The sequence below is a fragment of the Rhizophagus irregularis genome, chromosome 20 (genome assembly GCF_026210795.1).
Source record: "Rhizophagus irregularis chromosome 20, complete sequence".
NCBI classification, from domain to species: Eukaryota; Fungi; Glomeromycota; class Glomeromycetes; order Glomerales; family Glomeraceae; genus Rhizophagus; species Rhizophagus irregularis.
The window spans coordinates 2,925,894-2,945,878 of NC_089448.1; the positions used below are offsets into that span (position 1 = coordinate 2,925,894).

Here is a 19,985-nt window from a genome sequence, read left to right on the forward strand (position 1 = left end):
GATATATTTAAACTACTGACGACACGGTAAAATGTTTTTAATAGAAGCTGGGTATTTACATTAGTTAAGGATGTAGTGGCGGGACAGATAGCTCGATCCTAAATTCATAATTATAGTTTATTGAATTAATTATACTAACTGAGAAAGTATTCAATATTAAATTGGGAAAAGTACCATGACTTAATTGTTATACAGTATTATATTGAATTTGTTTTTTATAATTCCCACATTTAAATATGCGGAACGCATTAAGTAACCAAATCTAATTCCTCGAAGTGGAGCTGTTACACTCCTCCAACGCAATCTAAAAGGTCATCAGGGCATACCCAACAAGCACCAAGCAAAATGAATCACGAAAACAAAAGAAAGACAAACAATCTAATTCTACGAATTCCAAACAGAAATCGCAAGAGACGAGGCATCACGATCAAAGATCTTAGCGGAAATCTTAGAAGCCTTGCGTAAACTAGTCTAATTTTTCCCATTGGGGTTTTTTTATTTTTCTAGTTTAGATTCAGAATATGTACTTTTTATTTTCATATTTTTTTTTCCTATTTTTCACAGTTCGTTTAGTGGGCGGGATTATCTTGGGAGAGTCCCTCCACAGGTTTTTTTTATTTTCGACCCATTGTGACGTTGTCAATTTGGCGGCTTGGTCTACTTTTTTTTTGGATTTCGTTTTGACTAGTTTGTAATCTTTAAGTAGCTTAGTTCACATGGTAATTAAAAATAAAAATAAATAATTCCCACATTTTCTTTTCTTTAAATTACTCTAACCATAAATAATATTTATCTTAGCCGATCCTTCAATCATAAATTTCCAAATATATTATTTTATGTAACATGACTTCAAAACTCGGCGTTAATTGTCTAAAAAAGTGGTACCAAACGGTTGAAAATTGTGACGAAAAAAAATTATTATTTGGAAATAAAATACTTTTTTCCAAAATCAAAAAAGTATATATATAACGTCATATTTTCTTTCTAAAAGATAATAAAGAAGGAAAATATCATAAGTATCATTCATAACAATACGCTATACATTGTCTTTCGGTGTTACCTCAGCCTTTTTTTTTTTTTTTGATAATCGAAAAGGTGAGTGGATTTCAAAATAAATTCGAGATGACAGTTATTTAAGAAATACTTTTTAAAATAACAAAATATACTGTACATAGTTTAAATGAATATATTTTAATTATTTATCCTAATTAGTATTCATTATTAGTCGGTTTACTTGCATAAATAAATATGGCCCATTTGATTAACGTTTCATGGGATTCTAATCCATAAATCACAGTCCCGTATTCATCGGAAAATAAGCAACTCCCCGAAAATAAGCAACATGGGCGGAATTATGGCATTTTTTGGCCTGCATTACTAAATCTTGGCCTGCATTACGTGCAAAAGTTGTTGCTTATTTTCGGATGAATACGTACGTACTGTACTTGATCATCCGAATGAACTACATAACATAACCTTCTTAAAAAAAAAAAAAAAATTGCATCAATTTATTTAAAACTTTCCAATAATAAAAATAAAATTCATAAATATTCGATTATGAGTCAAAATAATTTACAAAATAATCAAAATGATCCCACGTTTAATTTACAATCTACTGCGGAACAACATAATAATAATTATGTGATTGCCGGCGACTCTTCCGATAATATTTCAACATTTTATACAAACCATTACTTACAGTAGTGGTCATAAGTATCCCACCCCTCATAATTTCTGAAATCAAATAATAACACCCACTAAAATTTTTTGGGATTCAAGTATAATGCTAACCTTAATTGTGTGTAAAATTTTAAATTTGTATGATGCATATTTTAGGAGTTGGATGATCAGTAAATTTTGTGTCTCTAAAAATTTTTTTTTTTACACATATATTTTCATTTCTTTATTATTTCACACCTTAGTCTTTTAAATATATAAATTTTTTTTTTGAATATATTAATTTCAAGAGTTACTACACATTTTCCTTAAATTTTTTACCAGACAAAATACATATTTGGGAAATTTCAATTATATCATATTTTTCCTTTTATTTATTCATAATTTCTGATTGTATTTTGAATTATCAACTTTATGCAAGGTTTATTCTAAGTTATATTTGATAAAAATATCATAGGAATAAGCCAAGAGATCTCCTTTATAGGTACTATGCATAAAATAAATGTCAAAACTTTACTTAAGTAAAAATTGGTTTACTAAATCTTAGAGCTAAAAAAATGATCAAAATAACAGATTTTTAATAGATAGTATGATTTTTTTCATTATTAAGTCTTTATTTTGATGGTATTTTTGGCCAAATAAAAGATTATAATCCTAACTATAATGAATGTAAGTAACTATTTTTTCAAAATTTTGCTTTAGTATTAAATATTTACGTGTAAAATATTATTTATTAAAAAAGATCAGCATTTTGCAGCTAAAAATTCACTAATCATCTAACTCCTATAATATACATCATATAAACTTAAAATTTTACACGTGATCAAAGTTAGTATTATACTTGAATCCCAAAAAATTTTAATAGGTATTATTATTTGATTTCAGAAATTATAAGGGGTGGGATACTTATGACCACTACTGTACATCAACAACCCACTTATAATGAAAATATCACTTCAACTTTGCCTCCAGGTAGCTTGCCGTGTGTTCCTGGTCCACAACAGACTATTGAAAATACTACTTTTCCGCTTAATTCGTTTAACATGAATAGTATTATTCAAGCTGGAATTCTCAGTATTGACATCCCAAGGTATAAAATTATCGTCACACCTATTCCACTTAATCCGTTTCCCAATCAATCTGGGATTCGTAGTTTTGATATCCCATGGTATAAAATTATCGTCACACCTATTCCACTTAATCCGTTCCCCCATCAATCAGGGGTTCTTAGTTTTGATATCCCAGGGCATAAAATTATCGTCACACCTTTTCCACTTAATCCGTTTCAACCTGGAATGTTTTACTTTGATACCCCTGGGTATAAAGTTATCTTCATGCCAACTCCTTCTCAACAGGAAGATACTTATTTGAATAACACCCAATTTACTCAATTTCAACAATAAAATTTTCTGAAATTATAATTACATAGCATATAACTTAGCTACACGTAATTTTTGTTTCTTAAATCTCTTTATTTCTTTTATGTATTTCTTTTATTTTTATTAATTTTATTTGTACTGTTTTTTTTTCTTTTATATTATATTTCTTTATATCGTATAGTTTTTATGTCATATTATAATAAATAAAATTATTTGTTTTTTATCCAATAAATCTATTCTTTAAATGAATAATACTTCGGTTCATATATAAACGAAACTTTAGGACGAACCATTTATTGGGATATTATTATACACGATATTGGCGACAATACAGTATCTTATTTTAACATTCTATTAATCTTTATGCTTTATTGCATTATTTTGTATGTAATAAACATGCTGATTAATTAATACATTGTTGTCACTAATTCCCAAGTATAGGTTAAAGAATAATCGCAAACTCACTCCATCATTATCACTATTGTTCGTTCAAGATATTTAAAGATAATTCATTGGACGCGATAAGATTTTGTAATAAGACTCCATTAATCTTATTAAACTGCAAGAAAGGTCAATTAACGGATATTACTCTTAAAAGAAATAACATTCCATCTATTGAAATTATACACATGGTATAAAAGGATTCTTTTTATTTTTTTTTTTATTTTCCTGGTTATCCTAATGAATTTCTTTTCAAAATTGAGGGTGATATGCTTAAATTCTTCAAATTTTAACGATATGTTTAGCCAACAATTGTAAAGGTTGAACCACCTTATATAAATTAATTAATTCTAAAGATTCTATTAACTTTAAAATAAAACTTGCTTTTAACAATCTATAAAGATCTATAAACATGTTAGTATTAATGTAAATCATATCACAAAGACTATAATTCTATTTTTTCGTATATTAAAAATTTTAAAGCTACTGAATAAACGGATTGATGATATTATAGCTAAATATAACTGTACAAAGGCATTGGGACGTGTCACTCAAAATGAATATAACTAAAGAATTTACGGATTCGTCATGCCATATCAACTTAGCACACGAACAAAATCCTTAGAGATAAGTGGACTAAGTATAAAGTTTATTTGATTTTTAATTGTTATTAGATATCATATTCACAAATTAAGAACTAGTGATTTTGATTCAGTTACTATAATTTTTTTTTTGAATAATTGAATTCACAATGAAAAGCTAACAAAATTTTTTGAGTATATAGTTATAGTGAAAATATATATATATATCAGATATATATAATAATGAGTTAAGAAATTCCAAAATTATTTTTTTTTTATGTTATCAATTTATTATTCTGTACTACATTTAATGCTGTGGCATATACTTCTTATATACTATATGTTTCAATTTTGTTTTTTATAATGCGATATTTTGTGTATATATCTTTTTCTGACCATTTTCAAGGGTGCTGAACAATTTTATATTTTGTGAAAACGTGTTGAGCACCAGTGGTGGAATAGTTAAGTCGGTAATTCATGCAATAATTTACAGTATAACTAATCCGGAGAATGGCTTTAGCTACATCAAACTTACCTTTCCATCTTGCTCTTTCATAAGCTACCTGTTCAACATACAGTATATCTTAATTATCCTCTTATGAAGTTCAAAAAAAAATTATCATTTTAAAGGTAATACTAACTTGTTTATAGATCTTTATAGATTACTAAAGCAAGTTTATTTAAAATTGAATAGAATCTTTAAATAAAGTATATTAACGTACGAACTGGCCCGAGTTTAGGAGTTATGCACTTGCGCGTGATAGCGTTAATGTTAATTCCGGCCAGTTCGTACGTTAATATCGTACACCCTACCCTCACTGTACATTAAGGTAGGGATAGGAATTGATTCTAATTTTGAGAATCGATTATAGAATCGACTAATCGCGATTAATCGAATCTCAACTAGTAATCGTATCTCACTGGATAAAGCCTACAAACCCTTTAACCTTGAACAAAAAGCTGAATATAATCATCAGATGGACAAGAAAAATTAATCAAGATTTAAATCATGGTGGTTTGTTCCAATTAAATTCGTTAAATCCTAGCCGTTTGTATAAAGTGCAAATTTTTCTTTTTTACTTTTACACGTATAAAATATTTTATTAGCTATGATTTAAAAACATAAACTATTATTGCGTGTCACTGATTAGACTAAAGCATAGCATACCATCTCCCTGCTTCTAGTCATAGTTAGCCTTCGACGGACAGTAAGGTTAACACTAGACTGGACTTTTTTTATTCAAATAATTTAAAAATGAAAAATGCATTGCTTCACTTTGTTCTAATTCCAATTTTCAATAAGTTCAAATATACAGTAAGTGGTCAAACCATAGGACTGATTGGCAATTGTTCACTGTTTTTTTCAGTGCATGATGAATTATTACATCTATTATATAGATAACATCCAAAATTATCGCGTTTATAATCAAATTTTGAATCAAAAATTTATTCGATTTATAGATTATAAATACTCAATGTAGCTTTTGTATACAAAATAATTAAAATATTGCTTCATATGAAGTATAAAATTTTATGGTAATCGACTACAAGTGTTAATTTATTGATGTATCAGATTGATGTATGGTTGAATTGCTAAACTATCTAAAAATACATTGACATATTAAGTATTAACTATACGAAAAACTAATATTACTAAGATGATTACATAAAAAAAATAAATAATGACATATTAAGTATTAACTATACGAAAAACTAATATTACTAAGATGATTACATAAAAAAAAAATAAATAAAATTTAATTTAAAATTGATTTGCAATAAATATAATAAATAAATTAATTAAATTTGAAACATATCAAAACATAACCAATTATTCACTGATTTGTAAAGATCCTAGTTAAGTGGTGTAACATCTGACGGTTGATGTGATATGTGACAAAAAACTGTGCAGAAAGTTATGAATTCTTGTAATGTTGAATTGTTTAGCAGTCAGAGGCACATGCTTTTTCACAATCTAAATTAATTTGATTTCGATACAAATTGCAGAAGCAATAGCAAGTTTCGCACTTTGGTAGCCCAACACACACAAGGCCGGGAGCGACAATCTGAGGTAAGCCTTCCACAATTTTTACAGTTGAAACTGCTAAGAAAAAAATGAAAAAGAAGAGAATTTTGAAAGAAGTAGTAGAGAGCATTTTTATAGATGGATTCTGGAGTTGAAAAAATTGATATATTTTTGCCAAGTCAAAAAACGAATATATTTATAAGAAAAGGAATTGTAGATTATTTAGCCGATCTTAATTTATAATATTGATTCAACATAAAATTATTCTTTTTAATTATTTATTTACCGTTTTCATTTCTTTTTATCTCATTCCAAACATATTCTTATCTCATGACAGTGCATTACTGCGTAATGGTACCCTTGGGACCTTGATATTTGGATTACCGAGCCTAGGTATAGGGGTATACTCTTGGTAGGAAAATCCAATCCAATTGAATCGATTGATCAACCAAAGATTTACAATGCATGTGAGCTAACGAGATTTACAGTCATATAAATGAAAAATATAATAGATTTCCAAAAATATCGAATTATATTGTTACTACCAGAATGTGCACCTTATGGGGCCTTCGTCTTCCACCTGTTATATGCATATCGATATCCTCAAAAAGTTGTGTAAATAAAAGTTTGCATAAATAAGGACTAATGAAATAAATAATTGGAAATAGTTATCACGTTTCTTATGTTGGATGGGTACAACATAATAATTGAGCTTCTAGATTCACAATAATTGTACAAAACGGTTGTTTGCTCAAGACGGCTATCCATACGGAATCAGCCATGTCTCTTGAGCCACCTACGGCTAAAGAGATGTCTTAAAGCACGAACTTCCGCAACGGCCTGTTCGATTACAACTTAAACTGCAACGCTTACTACATCTTTGTTGCCAATAATGATGTAATAATGACTTCGTTAATTGTATACTCATTAAAGAAAAAGCGCGCCAATAATGTTTGCTTACTAGTACCGGCGATTCCTAATGAGGTAAGTTATTATTAAAGTCTCTCTTCTCTCTCTCTCTCTTTTATCTATTATATTAATCTTTTCGTACCAATTAGTTCCAAAATTTGGGAGTACCGGTTTATATCAGGGAAAATGGTCAGATGTCGAAGATTTTCTACATATTTTAACAGCTGGTAAATTTTGATATATTTTCTTGTATCATTTTTTTTATCATTTTTTATTTCCTTATACTTTTAAAAATTTAGATACAATTGTGGTGATTAGGGATGGGAATCGATTATCGAATCTTCGTAGATTCGATTTTTTGTTCCTTAAAAGATAATCCATTTTAAGCTTTGATAATTAATTCCATGTAAATATATAAATTCTGAATTAAAATTGTAAAATCTATTAAGAAATTATATATCGTTACTAATATCCAACTGTAAATTAACTAGAACATCATTGCCGATCATTTTGTCATTTCTTTGAAGGGCATTATCGATCAATTTTTCTTTTTTGAAAATATTTTAAATCATTCACTTTAATTTTGGATGCAATGCTAAATTAATTTTTTTGCTTAATTTCAATTTTCTCTTTAACAAATGAGATTCGATTTTGATTCGATTATCGATTTCAATCCCTAGTGGTGATTAGTATGCTATATCACGATTTCGAAATACAATATTTCTCTCTTCATAACATTCGATTCAGGTATGGAATTGTGAGTATTCTCGATTTTTTTTTTCATAATTACTGCCACAGAAGCTATAACTTATTCTCGTCTTTTTTTTTAGAGAACATCACATGTGAAACAAATCGTGCCCTAGAACGCGTTTACATCAAAATGATCAAATGTATTTAATAGATTATGACTTTGAATGTTTCCAACAATCTCCTCCATCTCAAATAACAACGAATTGGATTTTGTTTCAAGTCGGTATTTTTGATATTGAAATGATTCAATTCGATATTTCAACTGTTACTTCAACTTTTTAATTCTCCAAATCAGTTCATATTCTTAAATGTAACTGTTAAAGATGATTTTGCTTCGTTAATTGTAATATATCCAAATCTTCAAACAAATCGTAATTATGTTGTTGACTTGTTGGAGAGTTTTCTTGGACATACAGTATATATCAAGTATTTAACAAAGGAGTCCAATTAAACACAAATTTACCAGCTGACATTAGTGAGTTCGATACGTCAAATCAAATGAATTAATGAATTTATTACGTGATTACTATTTATACTGCACGTGAGTCACTGGTCACGTTAACGGGGGGAATCGGTGACCACGTATACACTTCGCATGTTAATTTCGATGATTTTTTTGGCAATGATCGGCCATCAATTAAGATTATCTGGAATCATTTCGGCAAGACCCCTCCCACAAATTATATTTCCTAATTATAATTTGCATATTAATAAACTGGCCATGGAATTATCTTTACAATATGGTGCAAACATTTATAAGATCCTTTCGGATCATAAAAGAATTTCTTTAAAACAATGAGTATACAATAGAATCTCAAATCAACAATCGTCATCATAATTTAACTTCTCATTATATTCATTATAATGAGAAAATACATTCTTTTAACCTTTCATTTATTATTATTTTTTTTTTATGATAATTTTTATTTTATGAAATATTTTTTCTTTATTTTTTATTTTTTTTATCGTATATTTTTTTATCTTATTTTTTTTTGTTTTTCATTTTCTACGTACAACGTTTAATCAGTTTAATCTTTCGTTAAACAATTCGTTTTTACAGTATTTTCTTCGCCGAATAGATATGTATATATGAAAAGCCAACTTGATATTGATATTGATGGGTCGCGTTTAACTCACCGACAATTACTTCATTTCATCGACAAACGTTTCACCGACAAACGTTTCACCGACATATATATAAAAGAAAATTTCTAAGTTTACACGGGGTGTTTGTACACAGGTCATATAAATATAATTTTTAATAGACTAATTTTTTGTTTTTTAATTTGAAATTGAATGCTACCAACATTATACTCTTTTACTTTTTATTCTTATTATATTACAAATAAATATATATATTTTCACCTGCTCTGCAAGTTTACTTAAGACATTAAAGAAGGTTTTGAATGCCGTTTTTAATCTACTAATATGACCCGTGTTTAAACACCCCGTGTACAAATAGAAATTGCCTATATAAAATTATATAGAAATTTTATAAATATTTTTACATAATTATATCTTTACATGAAATAGGGAATTTTTATTGTTAGTAACACGTATTTCTTTGTTAGATTTAATAAAGGGAATAGCATACTTTTATTTTTTTTAATAAATGTATTAATGTTTTGTTGTGATCAAAAACTAAAAAGTTTATATATATATATTTGTTTTATTATTTTAATGAAATTTATAATAACATATATAAAAAAATAAAAAAAAAAATACAATAAATATAACTATATGTTATTCTATCTACTAACCCGTCTAAGATGGAAATAAGTATCAATACTTATTAGATCTAAACTAAATATCTAAAAAAGTTTTTTATAATAAAATATCTCATATTCAATATCTACTTTTTGTGTCGGTGAAATGATTGTCGGTGAAATGAACCAGACCCATATATATAATATATTGTTTTCCTTTTTTTCTAATCTATCTATAGAATTTTTTTTTTGCTTTTTTCCACCAATTTTTTTTTCTTAAGGAAAAAAAAAACATTTTAATAACGTGCTTAATGTGTCCACGAAGCACGAAACAGTCGAAACACGTCTCATTTTTTCACTGTAACATTTTAACGCGTTTAGCGTCACAGGATGTGATGTTAAATTATAAAGAAAGCGTATTCGTCAGGATGCGCGTTAAAACGGTAGGTTTTGAATATTTGCCAATATTATACTTGACGTCGGAATTAATTACGGCATACGGCATATGGACTATGGAGCTTATGCCGTAATTTAAATACCATAAAATAGAAAGATTGTACGATACAAAAAAAAAGAAATCCATTCAAAAAATCAACGTTAACGTTATAGAATTTACAATTTATATATGGCATTATTGTATTTATGAAATTAATAATATATGCCATAGTCAAATTGCTTGAATCAATAATTCGATAATTACGACGACACGTATAATAAATGTTGCTTTTCTCATAGATAATGTTATAACAGATGATAACAGATAATATATAATGCTACAACAGATAAGATATAACGCTATAACTTGGGATACTATTTTTTTTTTGTTATTATTAAATAAAAAAAATATATTAACTGTTGACAGTTATTAAATTAACATTACTATTTAACTATAATAGGCATTATTAATTATTTGCAAATTATTTTTTGATAAAATTCTCTCAGGTTCGAGAATTTTGAAATGATCAGCCAGATTGACATACTCCGGCAAAATTGGTAAAAATCAGTACTCTCGACAAATCAATGGGATTTACGGTCATTCAATATTAAGCATCACTTTTTTTTTTATGAAAGAACTTTTGAAAATGAAGCGTAACAGAAGGATATTTAATAGGATAATTAGATAATTTCAGTTATAATTTACGTAAAATCAAAAAAATTTTATTTTTAATGAACAATTAAATAAAAATATATACAAATATAAAAAAATATTTTAAAATTACAGTACAAAGATATAGTTAAAGATATTTTTTTTATGATACATGTTAATATAAAGAAATTTAATAGAAATAATAGCTCCAGGCCATTTCGTAACGAATAGTAGCTACGTCATTAGGTATAATTTTTGGTTAGAATTGATCTTCATAGGGTTTTCCATATAATAACCGAAGTCGTTAAGTCATTTGTGCCGTCCCCGTAGAAGAATTTTTCCGTTTACATTATAGAACATGAGTTTGTAGGATTACCATCAGGTTTTTCAGTTATTTCAGAAGTAACAATAACAATTGGTTTAGGGGTAATAGTTGTTGGATTCATTTTTGATTAATTTACTTGAGAAAGAATTTTAAGAATTTAATATTTGTTTGATTTCTTTGATTAGTTGATTTTTTTTTTATTCTTTGAACTTTTTTCTTTTGATGGGATTTTACAAGGTGAAGCCAAGTGTATTTATAATGAATCAAACAAACAAATTTTAGGCGTTTAGAATATCTATTATCATCGTAGAAAATTAGAATTTTACATAATTTACGTTGTTTTCTTATTATGTAATTTATTTTTCATTGTTATTTCCTTCCCCATGCATCGTATTGTTTTATTTTTGATATTCTCCCTTTATGTTTCAAAATTTTAAAATGGTATATCCTTTTTTAGAAATTATTTAAAGATTGGTATAAATCTATTATCTGTTATAGTAATAATATTCATGCGTTACGTCGGCTATATTCCCAACAAGTAAATCTTAAATTTATTTGTACACGTTTGCATAATTTGAAACTAAATTTTCTTTACACATCTCTGTGTGATAATGATAATCATTTGTTTATAATTAACCTTACAAAATGAAATTCAAATTATTTTCAATATATTCAATAAATCTTGATATTCTAAAGTGAAATCATAATATTTCAGCTTAACATAATATTTTATATTTGTGAATTTGAGATAGCGTGCAATAAAAATAATAAAAATGGAAAAGTAATTTTTCATCGGATAAGTTATTCAATAATCTTATTAAAAAAAAATGGGCAAACAATAGCTAAATAATAATATTATTTTGAGATAACAAGGAAAAAATTAATAAAGTTTATCAAATTACAGAAATAAATACAGTATTGATCAATCAGTGATAAGATTAGTTATGTAAAATTAAAAAATTTTATTTTTATTTATTGATAATAAAATCGTAAAAAGTATTCTAAATAAGCACTATTAACAAAACGTATATCTTTTTTTGCAGAATACATAAATAACATAATAAAATCACCATTACTGCCTACTTCGCTTTTTTTTGTTCAGGCGTATTTATAATTTTTGGCTTTTTGCTAACTCTCCAAGTAATTCTTCTGACCTTCTTTTCTTTCCCCTAGTGATCAATTGTGTTCTCTTCTGATTAAGCAAGAAGTTTTAACAGAGAATCTTTTATGCAATTTATTTAAATATAAAAATAAGGTCTATAAATTTAATGGTATCAAAATTATGTGAGAGATGAATTTATTTAAGTGTAAGTTTACACTTTCGTTTCATCTAATTATTTCTTGTATTCTTTCAATACAAGGTACGCAAGTTCTAGATTAATGAGATCTTCATGAAGTTGGGAGAAGACATTCATGCATTAGGACTAAATGGAATAGCCCACCGGTAGTAGCAAGCGCACATACTCTAATCTTGCGACCTAGTTTTCCATTTTTTGATTTAGAATTTATTTATTTACAGGTAACCATGAATTGTAAATTGCAATACTTACCAACTACAGTAAGACCCATCAAACTATACCATTTGCATTTACGCCTGTTAGTTTTTCTGTAGCATCCACCCATAAGCCTCAGAGTTCCAATCCCAATTTGCGAGTATCATCCCATTCCTTGGAACGTGAACACTGTGGGAGACCACCAGACAGTGCCTGGACACCTCCTACATTCAATAACTGGAGTCCAGCTGATATCCTGGTATTCAAATATTGCGTCAACTTTAAATCCTACTCGTGCACGATCATTTGGATCAGTCTCTTTATTCCGGTGTGTTGCTGTTGCTTCCAGTGGCGATTCCTTGCTGGGCAATAAATGTTAGTGTAATAATTCTTATGATACATAATAAGTTAATACATACATTACTTACTATTTTATCAAATAATGATTGTTCTTCCCTATTGTTGCATCAAGTAGAGGAACAATATTGTGAAATGTATGTTCAATTTCAGATAAATTGTTCCTCCTAAGGCATTGCAATGGCGTCAAACTGGAAAAAATACATAATTAGTTTACTTTGCTAACATTGCTAAATTTTCTTGATGCATTGTACAATTCTTGTACAGTACATCGCCTTGTAATATGTTGTTTAATATTAAATTTTTTCGTAACCAATTATAATATGTAATTCTAACACATTTTTTGATGAACCTTGCAATTTATTACAATGTACATATTGTACAAAATAAATCGCAACGAATTTCACAATTATTTGTTTAAAAAATTGGTATAATAACTATTGATATATAGAAACTATTTTTAAATATAAAAACTAATACATAATATAATAAATCATAATTACCAGAAAGTATTCTTTTTTCACGTCTTATGTGGTGCAGCAACAAGAACTTATGTGTATTGAACAATAAGCAACATTTATTTTTTTTTATAATTATATTAAGCCTTACTACTGAAAACTCCCTCTTTTCGTTACTATAAAACAGGTGAAAGGAGCAGCAATGGCTCTCCCCCCATAGAACTTTTCATAAGGTTAATCGTACGTACGTAATTTAAAAAATTTTAATGTAAAAAAAAAAAAAAAAATTTAAAAAATTTTGGGAATAGGTGTCCTTTTTATATTAAATTAGGTATCACGTGCATCACATGAATAACAATAGTGTTACAAGATATTAGTGTTACTGCAAAAAAAAAGGTGAAAAAAAATAAAAAAATTTAAAATTTTGTTTAGATTCGTAGAAATAAAATAATGTATTTTATTTACAACACAAACGCACGATAAATATAATACTAGATATAATAGAATGTTTTGTATCAAAAATACCTTCTGTTTTTTTGATCTAACATTGCTTTATTACATAATCTTTTGCAGTCTTTAATACGCTGGAGTCTCTCGAAATTGAACGGTTTGAAGAGATCTTCAAGAGTGCATACCCGAGACACTGCCACAAAAGAAAGACCCACGGTAAACTCTTTATCCCCAATGTCTATTATAACGTAAGACCCTGACTTTTATGCACCGTAATTGCCCACGCAAGACGAACTGGAATTTGCAAGGAGCTCCAGATTTACTATTCCAGGTACAGTACGTCTAATTGGTGCAATTGGTACAACTCTTTCACCCTCTGAGCTAGTAATGGCGGGACCTTTATAATTATCAAAAGAGATCAAGACTGCAATAGAGAGAAGGCGGGTCTTGATCTTCTTTGAATATTATGTCTTGGACAGTTCCCATTGAACCATTGACTAGTCCGGTATCTGTTTGTAAGTTTTCCGTTAACATTTAACGTTTTGATAGTCCATTAATACGTTTTCTCCTTCGTCAATTTTAGGATTTCTACTTAAAAACGTATCAATATCCACAAGGTCCGTATATCGTTCCCTTGGATCGTTAATCCAGTCATGATTCCGATCCATGTCTCGCGAACCTAGATCGGAAGAGCAATCGAAATTTGGTTTTTGACCCATCTCAGTAAGAAATAGTTCTTCTTCATCGTCTATAGGTGACCCAAGTAGATAAGCGTTGATCTCTTCGATATAATTGTTGTACAAGGTTGACCATGCAATAGTTCCGTCTTCGGTTAAATCTTGATCTCGGTGTAGAACGTGAAGAAGAACCTTCACTCCTCCCATTGAGGATCCTCGCATAAGATGATAGACACGCACAACATTTTCCTGTTGGCACTCTTTCCATCAACCTTTAACCAACTTGTGTGTCAAGTGGCGCTAATGTTTTTAGTATAAAATACAAAAAGTCGAATAGCAAAAAATATGATGAGATAGGAAGACATTTGATCGTTAAAAGGGAATTGGGGGAAGAATGTAATAGTTTCGATTCTCCCTTTTTGATAGATTGCAAAGGTTGTGAATATAATATCAGTAGGAAAATTGATTCAGGGAAGTGCCTAGTATATATAGAAAAAGATATAACGATAAAGATAAAGGGAAGAAAGGTTAAAGATAATGATATGGAAAATATGATGAAACCATATGAGACTTGTGAAAACATAAACGCAATGAATGATTTGGCGATTGAAGCTAATATGGATGTGTTTAAAGAGAAAGATCAAGTAATAATGAGAATAAATAATAACGTGTCAGATAATATAGATATTTGTTTAATGTGGTTAGATTACGTGATAGAAAATAAGGGAATGTATGAGGAGTTAAGAGAATTTGTGATCGTAAAATGAAAGGTTTTATAGATAAAGAAGTTATAGTAAATATAGGAGCAGTGATACAGAAGGGTGTTTAGATGGTTTTTTTTGGTTTGGGGATAATTCCAAAGAGCAGTGATATTGATAAGTTTAATTTTAATGGTAAATTGAAGTTTACAAAAAATGAGAAAAAAGTGTACGCGGTGGCGTTAATGGTAGCGATAATAATATTGCCATGTAATATAAAAATTGATTTTAGAACGGATCTAGATGTCATTGAATGGATAAATGGATATAGTCAAACTGGTAGTATACTGTACGTAAGGAGTTAGATGATAAATTATATATTTATATTAATTTTATAAATGCAATTTTAGAGTTAAAGAATATAAGTATGTTGGTTAAGATGATAAAACAGAAATACAAAAAGCAATGAAAGACGTTAAGATTCCAGCGATAAAAAAGGAATTGGTCAGTTGTAAATTTGCGATCAAGGAAGTAGAAATTAACGTTAGTCATTTTGGTAGATTAAGGTGGAATTACGTGCCGATCGAGGGAGCGTATAGATTTTTGTTTAAAGAATTAAGTTATAATACGACCAAGATAGATTTAATGCTCTTGGAATACGTTAAGGATTGTTTTATTAGCTCAAATGGAGGTAATGCACTCATAGATTGGACGGAATCTTTTAAATTGATTAAGAATGAAATCACGACGTCTAGAAATGTTGCAAACAGGGAAGACGCGGCAACGAGGTGTTTTAGGGTCAAAAATTTTCTTAAAATTTTGCCAACATATGAGGTGTTGTGGATGCGGAAAGTATGGGGAATACCAAGTAAGAAATGTCCACGTTGTGCAATAGAAGAGGAAACGTGGGATCATTTGTGGATTTGTAACAAAAATCGCGCAGGTGATACAGAAAGTGAAATATTCAAGGCCAGTCTTGATGAAGTGCTTAGCCAAAATGTAGATATAATGGACAAGGATCAAAAGAACCAATGGAAAGAAGATTTATGGGAAGTGGCTGCTACAAAATCAATGATTATGGGTCCAGAGAACCTTATTAGAGAAATTACACGAGGTCTAATTAACGAGAAATGGTGGCGTACATGTAAAATTAGAGGGCAATGCAAAGTGCTTAAAGATATATTTGATGTTTATTTGAAGAAGATTCAAATGCAGATATGGAATAGAAGGTGTGTGGAAACGATCGAATCAGAACGGCAATTAGGAATTTTAAAGGATCTCAAGAGAAAAAAGAAAAGGGTAGATGATGGCGAAGAAATGATGGAGAAGGCAGAAGGAGAAGAAAAATCAGAAAATAAAAAAACAAGAAAAAAGATAAAAAATATTATAAAAATAAATTTAGAAGAAAATAAAAAGGATGACGTATTTAGATTAGGAATTCGCGATAGAAAATCATGGGGTAGTAAAGTAATTAGTAATTTAGTAAATACTTAGGATACATTAAATTTATTTCATCGGTTACGTTAGTCATTACTTCGTTTTATTATACGAAGATTTTGGTATGGAGAGATTTAGTAGAATTAAAACTTCAATGTATTTTTTTGTATTTATCATGTAACTTGTTCTTCTACATTTACAGAAATAAAAAAATATGTTTATCAATAAAAAAAAAAAACTTGTGTGTCAAGTGAAGCTGGAATAGCGTGAAATCTTCAAGTTCTCTCCGTAAACCCAAATCATCAACAGAGTAAGATTCTTCACTTTCCTAGTACCATGAATCCGTCTTTGTCAAGATTCACGATTGGCTGAGGGTGGAAGTGGAATTATGTCATCCTCATTTTCGTCGTAATCAACATTTTCATTAATATCTTGAAGTTGGTCATCAATTGTGCCATCAATTGACAAAGACTGGAGAATTTCATGATCGATGATTACGTTAGCGTAGTAATGATTATTTTGTTTTAACCAGCCAGATTAACGCTTGAGTGACCTTATCACAACGAACTTTGAAATCCCTAAACGCTTCCGCATTGCTCGCAGATTGACGACGTATGAAAAGCACATCTAATAACAATGGAGCTTTGAAGCAAATTCTTGGACATCTTGAGGAAAGTTGATAACGTTTCCTCGATATCCATGCTGACCCCCACGAAGTCTATAAACTGACATCACAGGAAATACTCGTGCAAGCAATATTTCCTCAATTTCTGTAAGATCACGAAGTTTATCAGGTACTCCATATTGTTATCTTTCGGAAATTTTTTAGCTTCTTCTCTTTATGGCAACGTCGGCATTCCTCCTCTATGATTACAATTGATGGAAAACTTTCATTGCACATCGTGTAGAGCGAATGTTTAAATTTATTAACTTTATTACAAAATTTCTTTAGAAGATCTCGCTCGAATTCGCCAAGTATACCAGCGTCGGTATGTGTGTCTTCTGCGCCATTCGCGCCACAAAGTATTTTCATCTAACTTTTTAAATAAAATCTTCCACTTAACCTTAGTAATTTAAGAAATTTCTCTTGTAGTTGTATGCTTATAAATTCCGAAGTAACTTTTAGATTCTAAATAATTAAATAAATGGAAAATTCCGAATACAACTAATCTTGTTTTATAATGTAAATTATTTTCAACCTTTATTTCAGGGTTATTTTAATAGTATCGACCCCAAAAATTTGTTGTTTGTATATTTTAATGTGATCAGGAACATTTTTTTCATAATACTTTAAATATGTAATACATTTTAAAAGCGAACTTTGAATTTAAATAGTTGTTTTATCGCTATTTGCTGCGGATTTTGTTGTTGTGAATTCAAGTCTTGGGTCAGGTATTTTCTTCGTTCACGGTGGTAATTAAGGCGTTTTTCACGTTGTTCGTCCGTTTTCGTTGCTAACTTTACGCGCTTCCGTTCTTTGTCACGTGCGGCACGTGCCTCTCGTTCTTCAGCATTTGCATTTTCCCCTGCTCTTTTTTGCCGTGTATTTTTCACGTTGCTTTGCAAGGCGTGTTTCACGTTGACTAGATGTTTCACTCTCTCTAGTTTTACGCTTCCGAAGTGCGTCACGGCTGATTTACCTTTGTTAATCGAACATCGCATATGATGATAATCGTAAAAATTATCTTTTGACCCTGTACGACATCCTTTTTTGACCCTCCTATATGTAATACAGTATATGCGGGTCAAAAAAATAACATGAGGAGGGTCAAAAAGGTAATTTTTCGATGATAACACGTCAGATTACCGTATTTAGAATAATATTAGACTAACCTCATTTGGATTAGATCGAACTGAACTGTTCAGTAATTTCAGTGATATAAATTTGTTTATAAATAATGCTCGAATTTACATTCAATTATTACATTTGATATTTACGATTACTACATTTCTTATCTAGACTTAAATTTGCAATGCTGCAAAAGTAATTAATAAAATTTGATAAAGGTGGCACAAAAATTTTTTCGCTCTGGATCCCCAACGGTTTCTGTTTCCTAATATTATTGTTGAATAGTTACTCTTTGAACTGAATCATTCATGCTTATTCTTCAATGGACTTTCTCAAAGTGTTTCATGAATTCATATTTGTTATTGAAAATATTATTACACACTGGACAATTGATTTGTAGAGCTATTTGAGGTACCGGTGGTAACTGATTAATAAATCCATAGATATATAAATGATAGAATTTACAGCATAGAAATAAAGAAATAAGGAATAGTAACGTACCGGATCAATAATTCTATCGATTAAAGACATATCCAACTCGAAACCTGGCAAAACATCTTCACTGCTAATATCTCTCCATCTAGGATTAGAGCGAATACAATATTATACACATGATATAAGAGGGACTTAATTTTATTTACTTCTGATTTATATTCTAACTACGTAATCATATGAATGGTAGAATTTATCTTCAATCATAAATTCTTCAAACTTTAACGATATTTTAAGAATTTGCACACATACTGTATATATAAATAAAAAATATATATAAACTATAGCAGTTGTAATAATAGTTGAAATAGTACTTTGTATTTACACACTTTAAAATTAAAATCTATAAATAGTTTAAATAAGATATTTAATCCTCATTATCCTTATTAATTGATCTATACTTCATATACTATTGGATTCACAAAATATTAAATGAAAAGTTGACATTTTTTTGAACTTCATAATTCATAAAATACAACATAAGGTATTTCTTTCCATATGGATTGGACGTAAATAACCTAATATGGGCATGATCAGATATGCAAATTAAAATAAAAAAATTTCAAATTATTATTGCACGAATTTTGAACTACAGTAATTCAATTTATAAAATTTATAAATTTTTTTTCGCATTAAATGAAGAATCTACTCGTACTTTATCAGAAAAAACTGGAAATTAATAATGAATATCAACAGTATACTCCTGTCTTTTGGTTCTCAAATTTTCTTATTAGATTCGGTTTTGAAAGTTGCGAAAAATAATTTATTCTTAAATAGTATATAAAAGTAAATTTTATTGTAAAGTGTATGTCTTATATTTAGACTATTATTATTAATATTATTTCTTTTGTTCATAGTGTTACACGTTAAAATTTTGTTTGTTGGATAATATAATATAAGATTAATTAAAATAATATTTTAGTTATATTTATTTTACTTACTACAGTAGTATAGATCTCTATATAATCCACGGACAGGACGAGTTTTAAAAAAAGGAACGAATAAATAAGAAAATTTTAATGGCGTATAAAAAAATTCGCGTACAGTAGGAAATTGGAGATAAAGAATAAATATTCTTTTTGAAGAGAGAAAAAAAATCTGAAGTTAAAAATATGATAGAGAAAAGAAAATATAATTATAGTAGGAATCAAAAAGAGAGAACGGAAAGACAACTTTTTTACATCTTCTGAGTAATAATCAATGAATTTAAAAATGGAGTTTGTGTTTTATTTAGTAGTTACACGAATCTTCGG

The 19,985-nt window shown here is 28.7% G+C and overlaps 5 protein-coding genes across 5 annotated transcripts; 3 read left to right on the forward strand and 2 right to left on the reverse strand.

Moving 5' to 3' along the window:
* Positions 1–2,585: 2,585 nt before the first annotated feature.
* OCT59_013248 (uncharacterized protein) lies at positions 2,586–3,080 on the forward strand (the record flags this gene model as incomplete). Its single annotated transcript, XM_025332090.2, has 1 exon — positions 2,586–3,080. One exon carries the CDS (start codon positions 2,586–2,588, stop codon positions 3,078–3,080), a length of 495 nt encoding a protein of 164 aa, XP_025177333.2.
* A 9,457-nt stretch (positions 3,081–12,537) lies between these two features.
* Positions 12,538–14,523, reverse strand: OCT59_013249 (uncharacterized protein; the record flags this gene model as incomplete). The annotated part of the gene is made up of 4 exons (XM_066140681.1): positions 12,538–12,736; positions 12,803–12,922; positions 13,235–13,245; positions 14,200–14,523. The coding sequence occupies 4 exons, from the start codon at positions 14,521–14,523 to the stop codon at positions 12,538–12,540; spliced, it is 654 nt and encodes a 217-aa protein (XP_066001540.1).
* A 344-nt stretch (positions 14,524–14,867) lies between these two features.
* On the forward strand, positions 14,868–15,083 carry OCT59_013250 (uncharacterized protein; the record flags this gene model as incomplete). The annotated part of the gene is made up of 1 exon (XM_066140682.1): positions 14,868–15,083. The coding sequence occupies one exon, from the start codon at positions 14,868–14,870 to the stop codon at positions 15,081–15,083; it is 216 nt and encodes a 71-aa protein (XP_066001541.1).
* A 282-nt stretch (positions 15,084–15,365) lies between these two features.
* Positions 15,366–16,508, forward strand: OCT59_013251 (uncharacterized protein; the record flags this gene model as incomplete). Its single annotated transcript, XM_025308476.2, has 1 exon — positions 15,366–16,508. Exon 1 carries the CDS (start codon positions 15,480–15,482, stop codon positions 16,506–16,508), a length of 1,029 nt encoding a protein of 342 aa, XP_025177330.1. The 5' UTR covers positions 15,366–15,479.
* Positions 16,509–17,759: 1,251 nt separating this feature from the next.
* OCT59_013252 (uncharacterized protein) lies at positions 17,760–18,113 on the reverse strand (the record flags this gene model as incomplete). The annotated part of the gene is made up of 1 exon (XM_066140683.1): positions 17,760–18,113. One exon carries the CDS (start codon positions 18,111–18,113, stop codon positions 17,760–17,762), a length of 354 nt encoding a protein of 117 aa, XP_066001542.1.
* Positions 18,114–19,985: the final 1,872 nt, after the last annotated feature.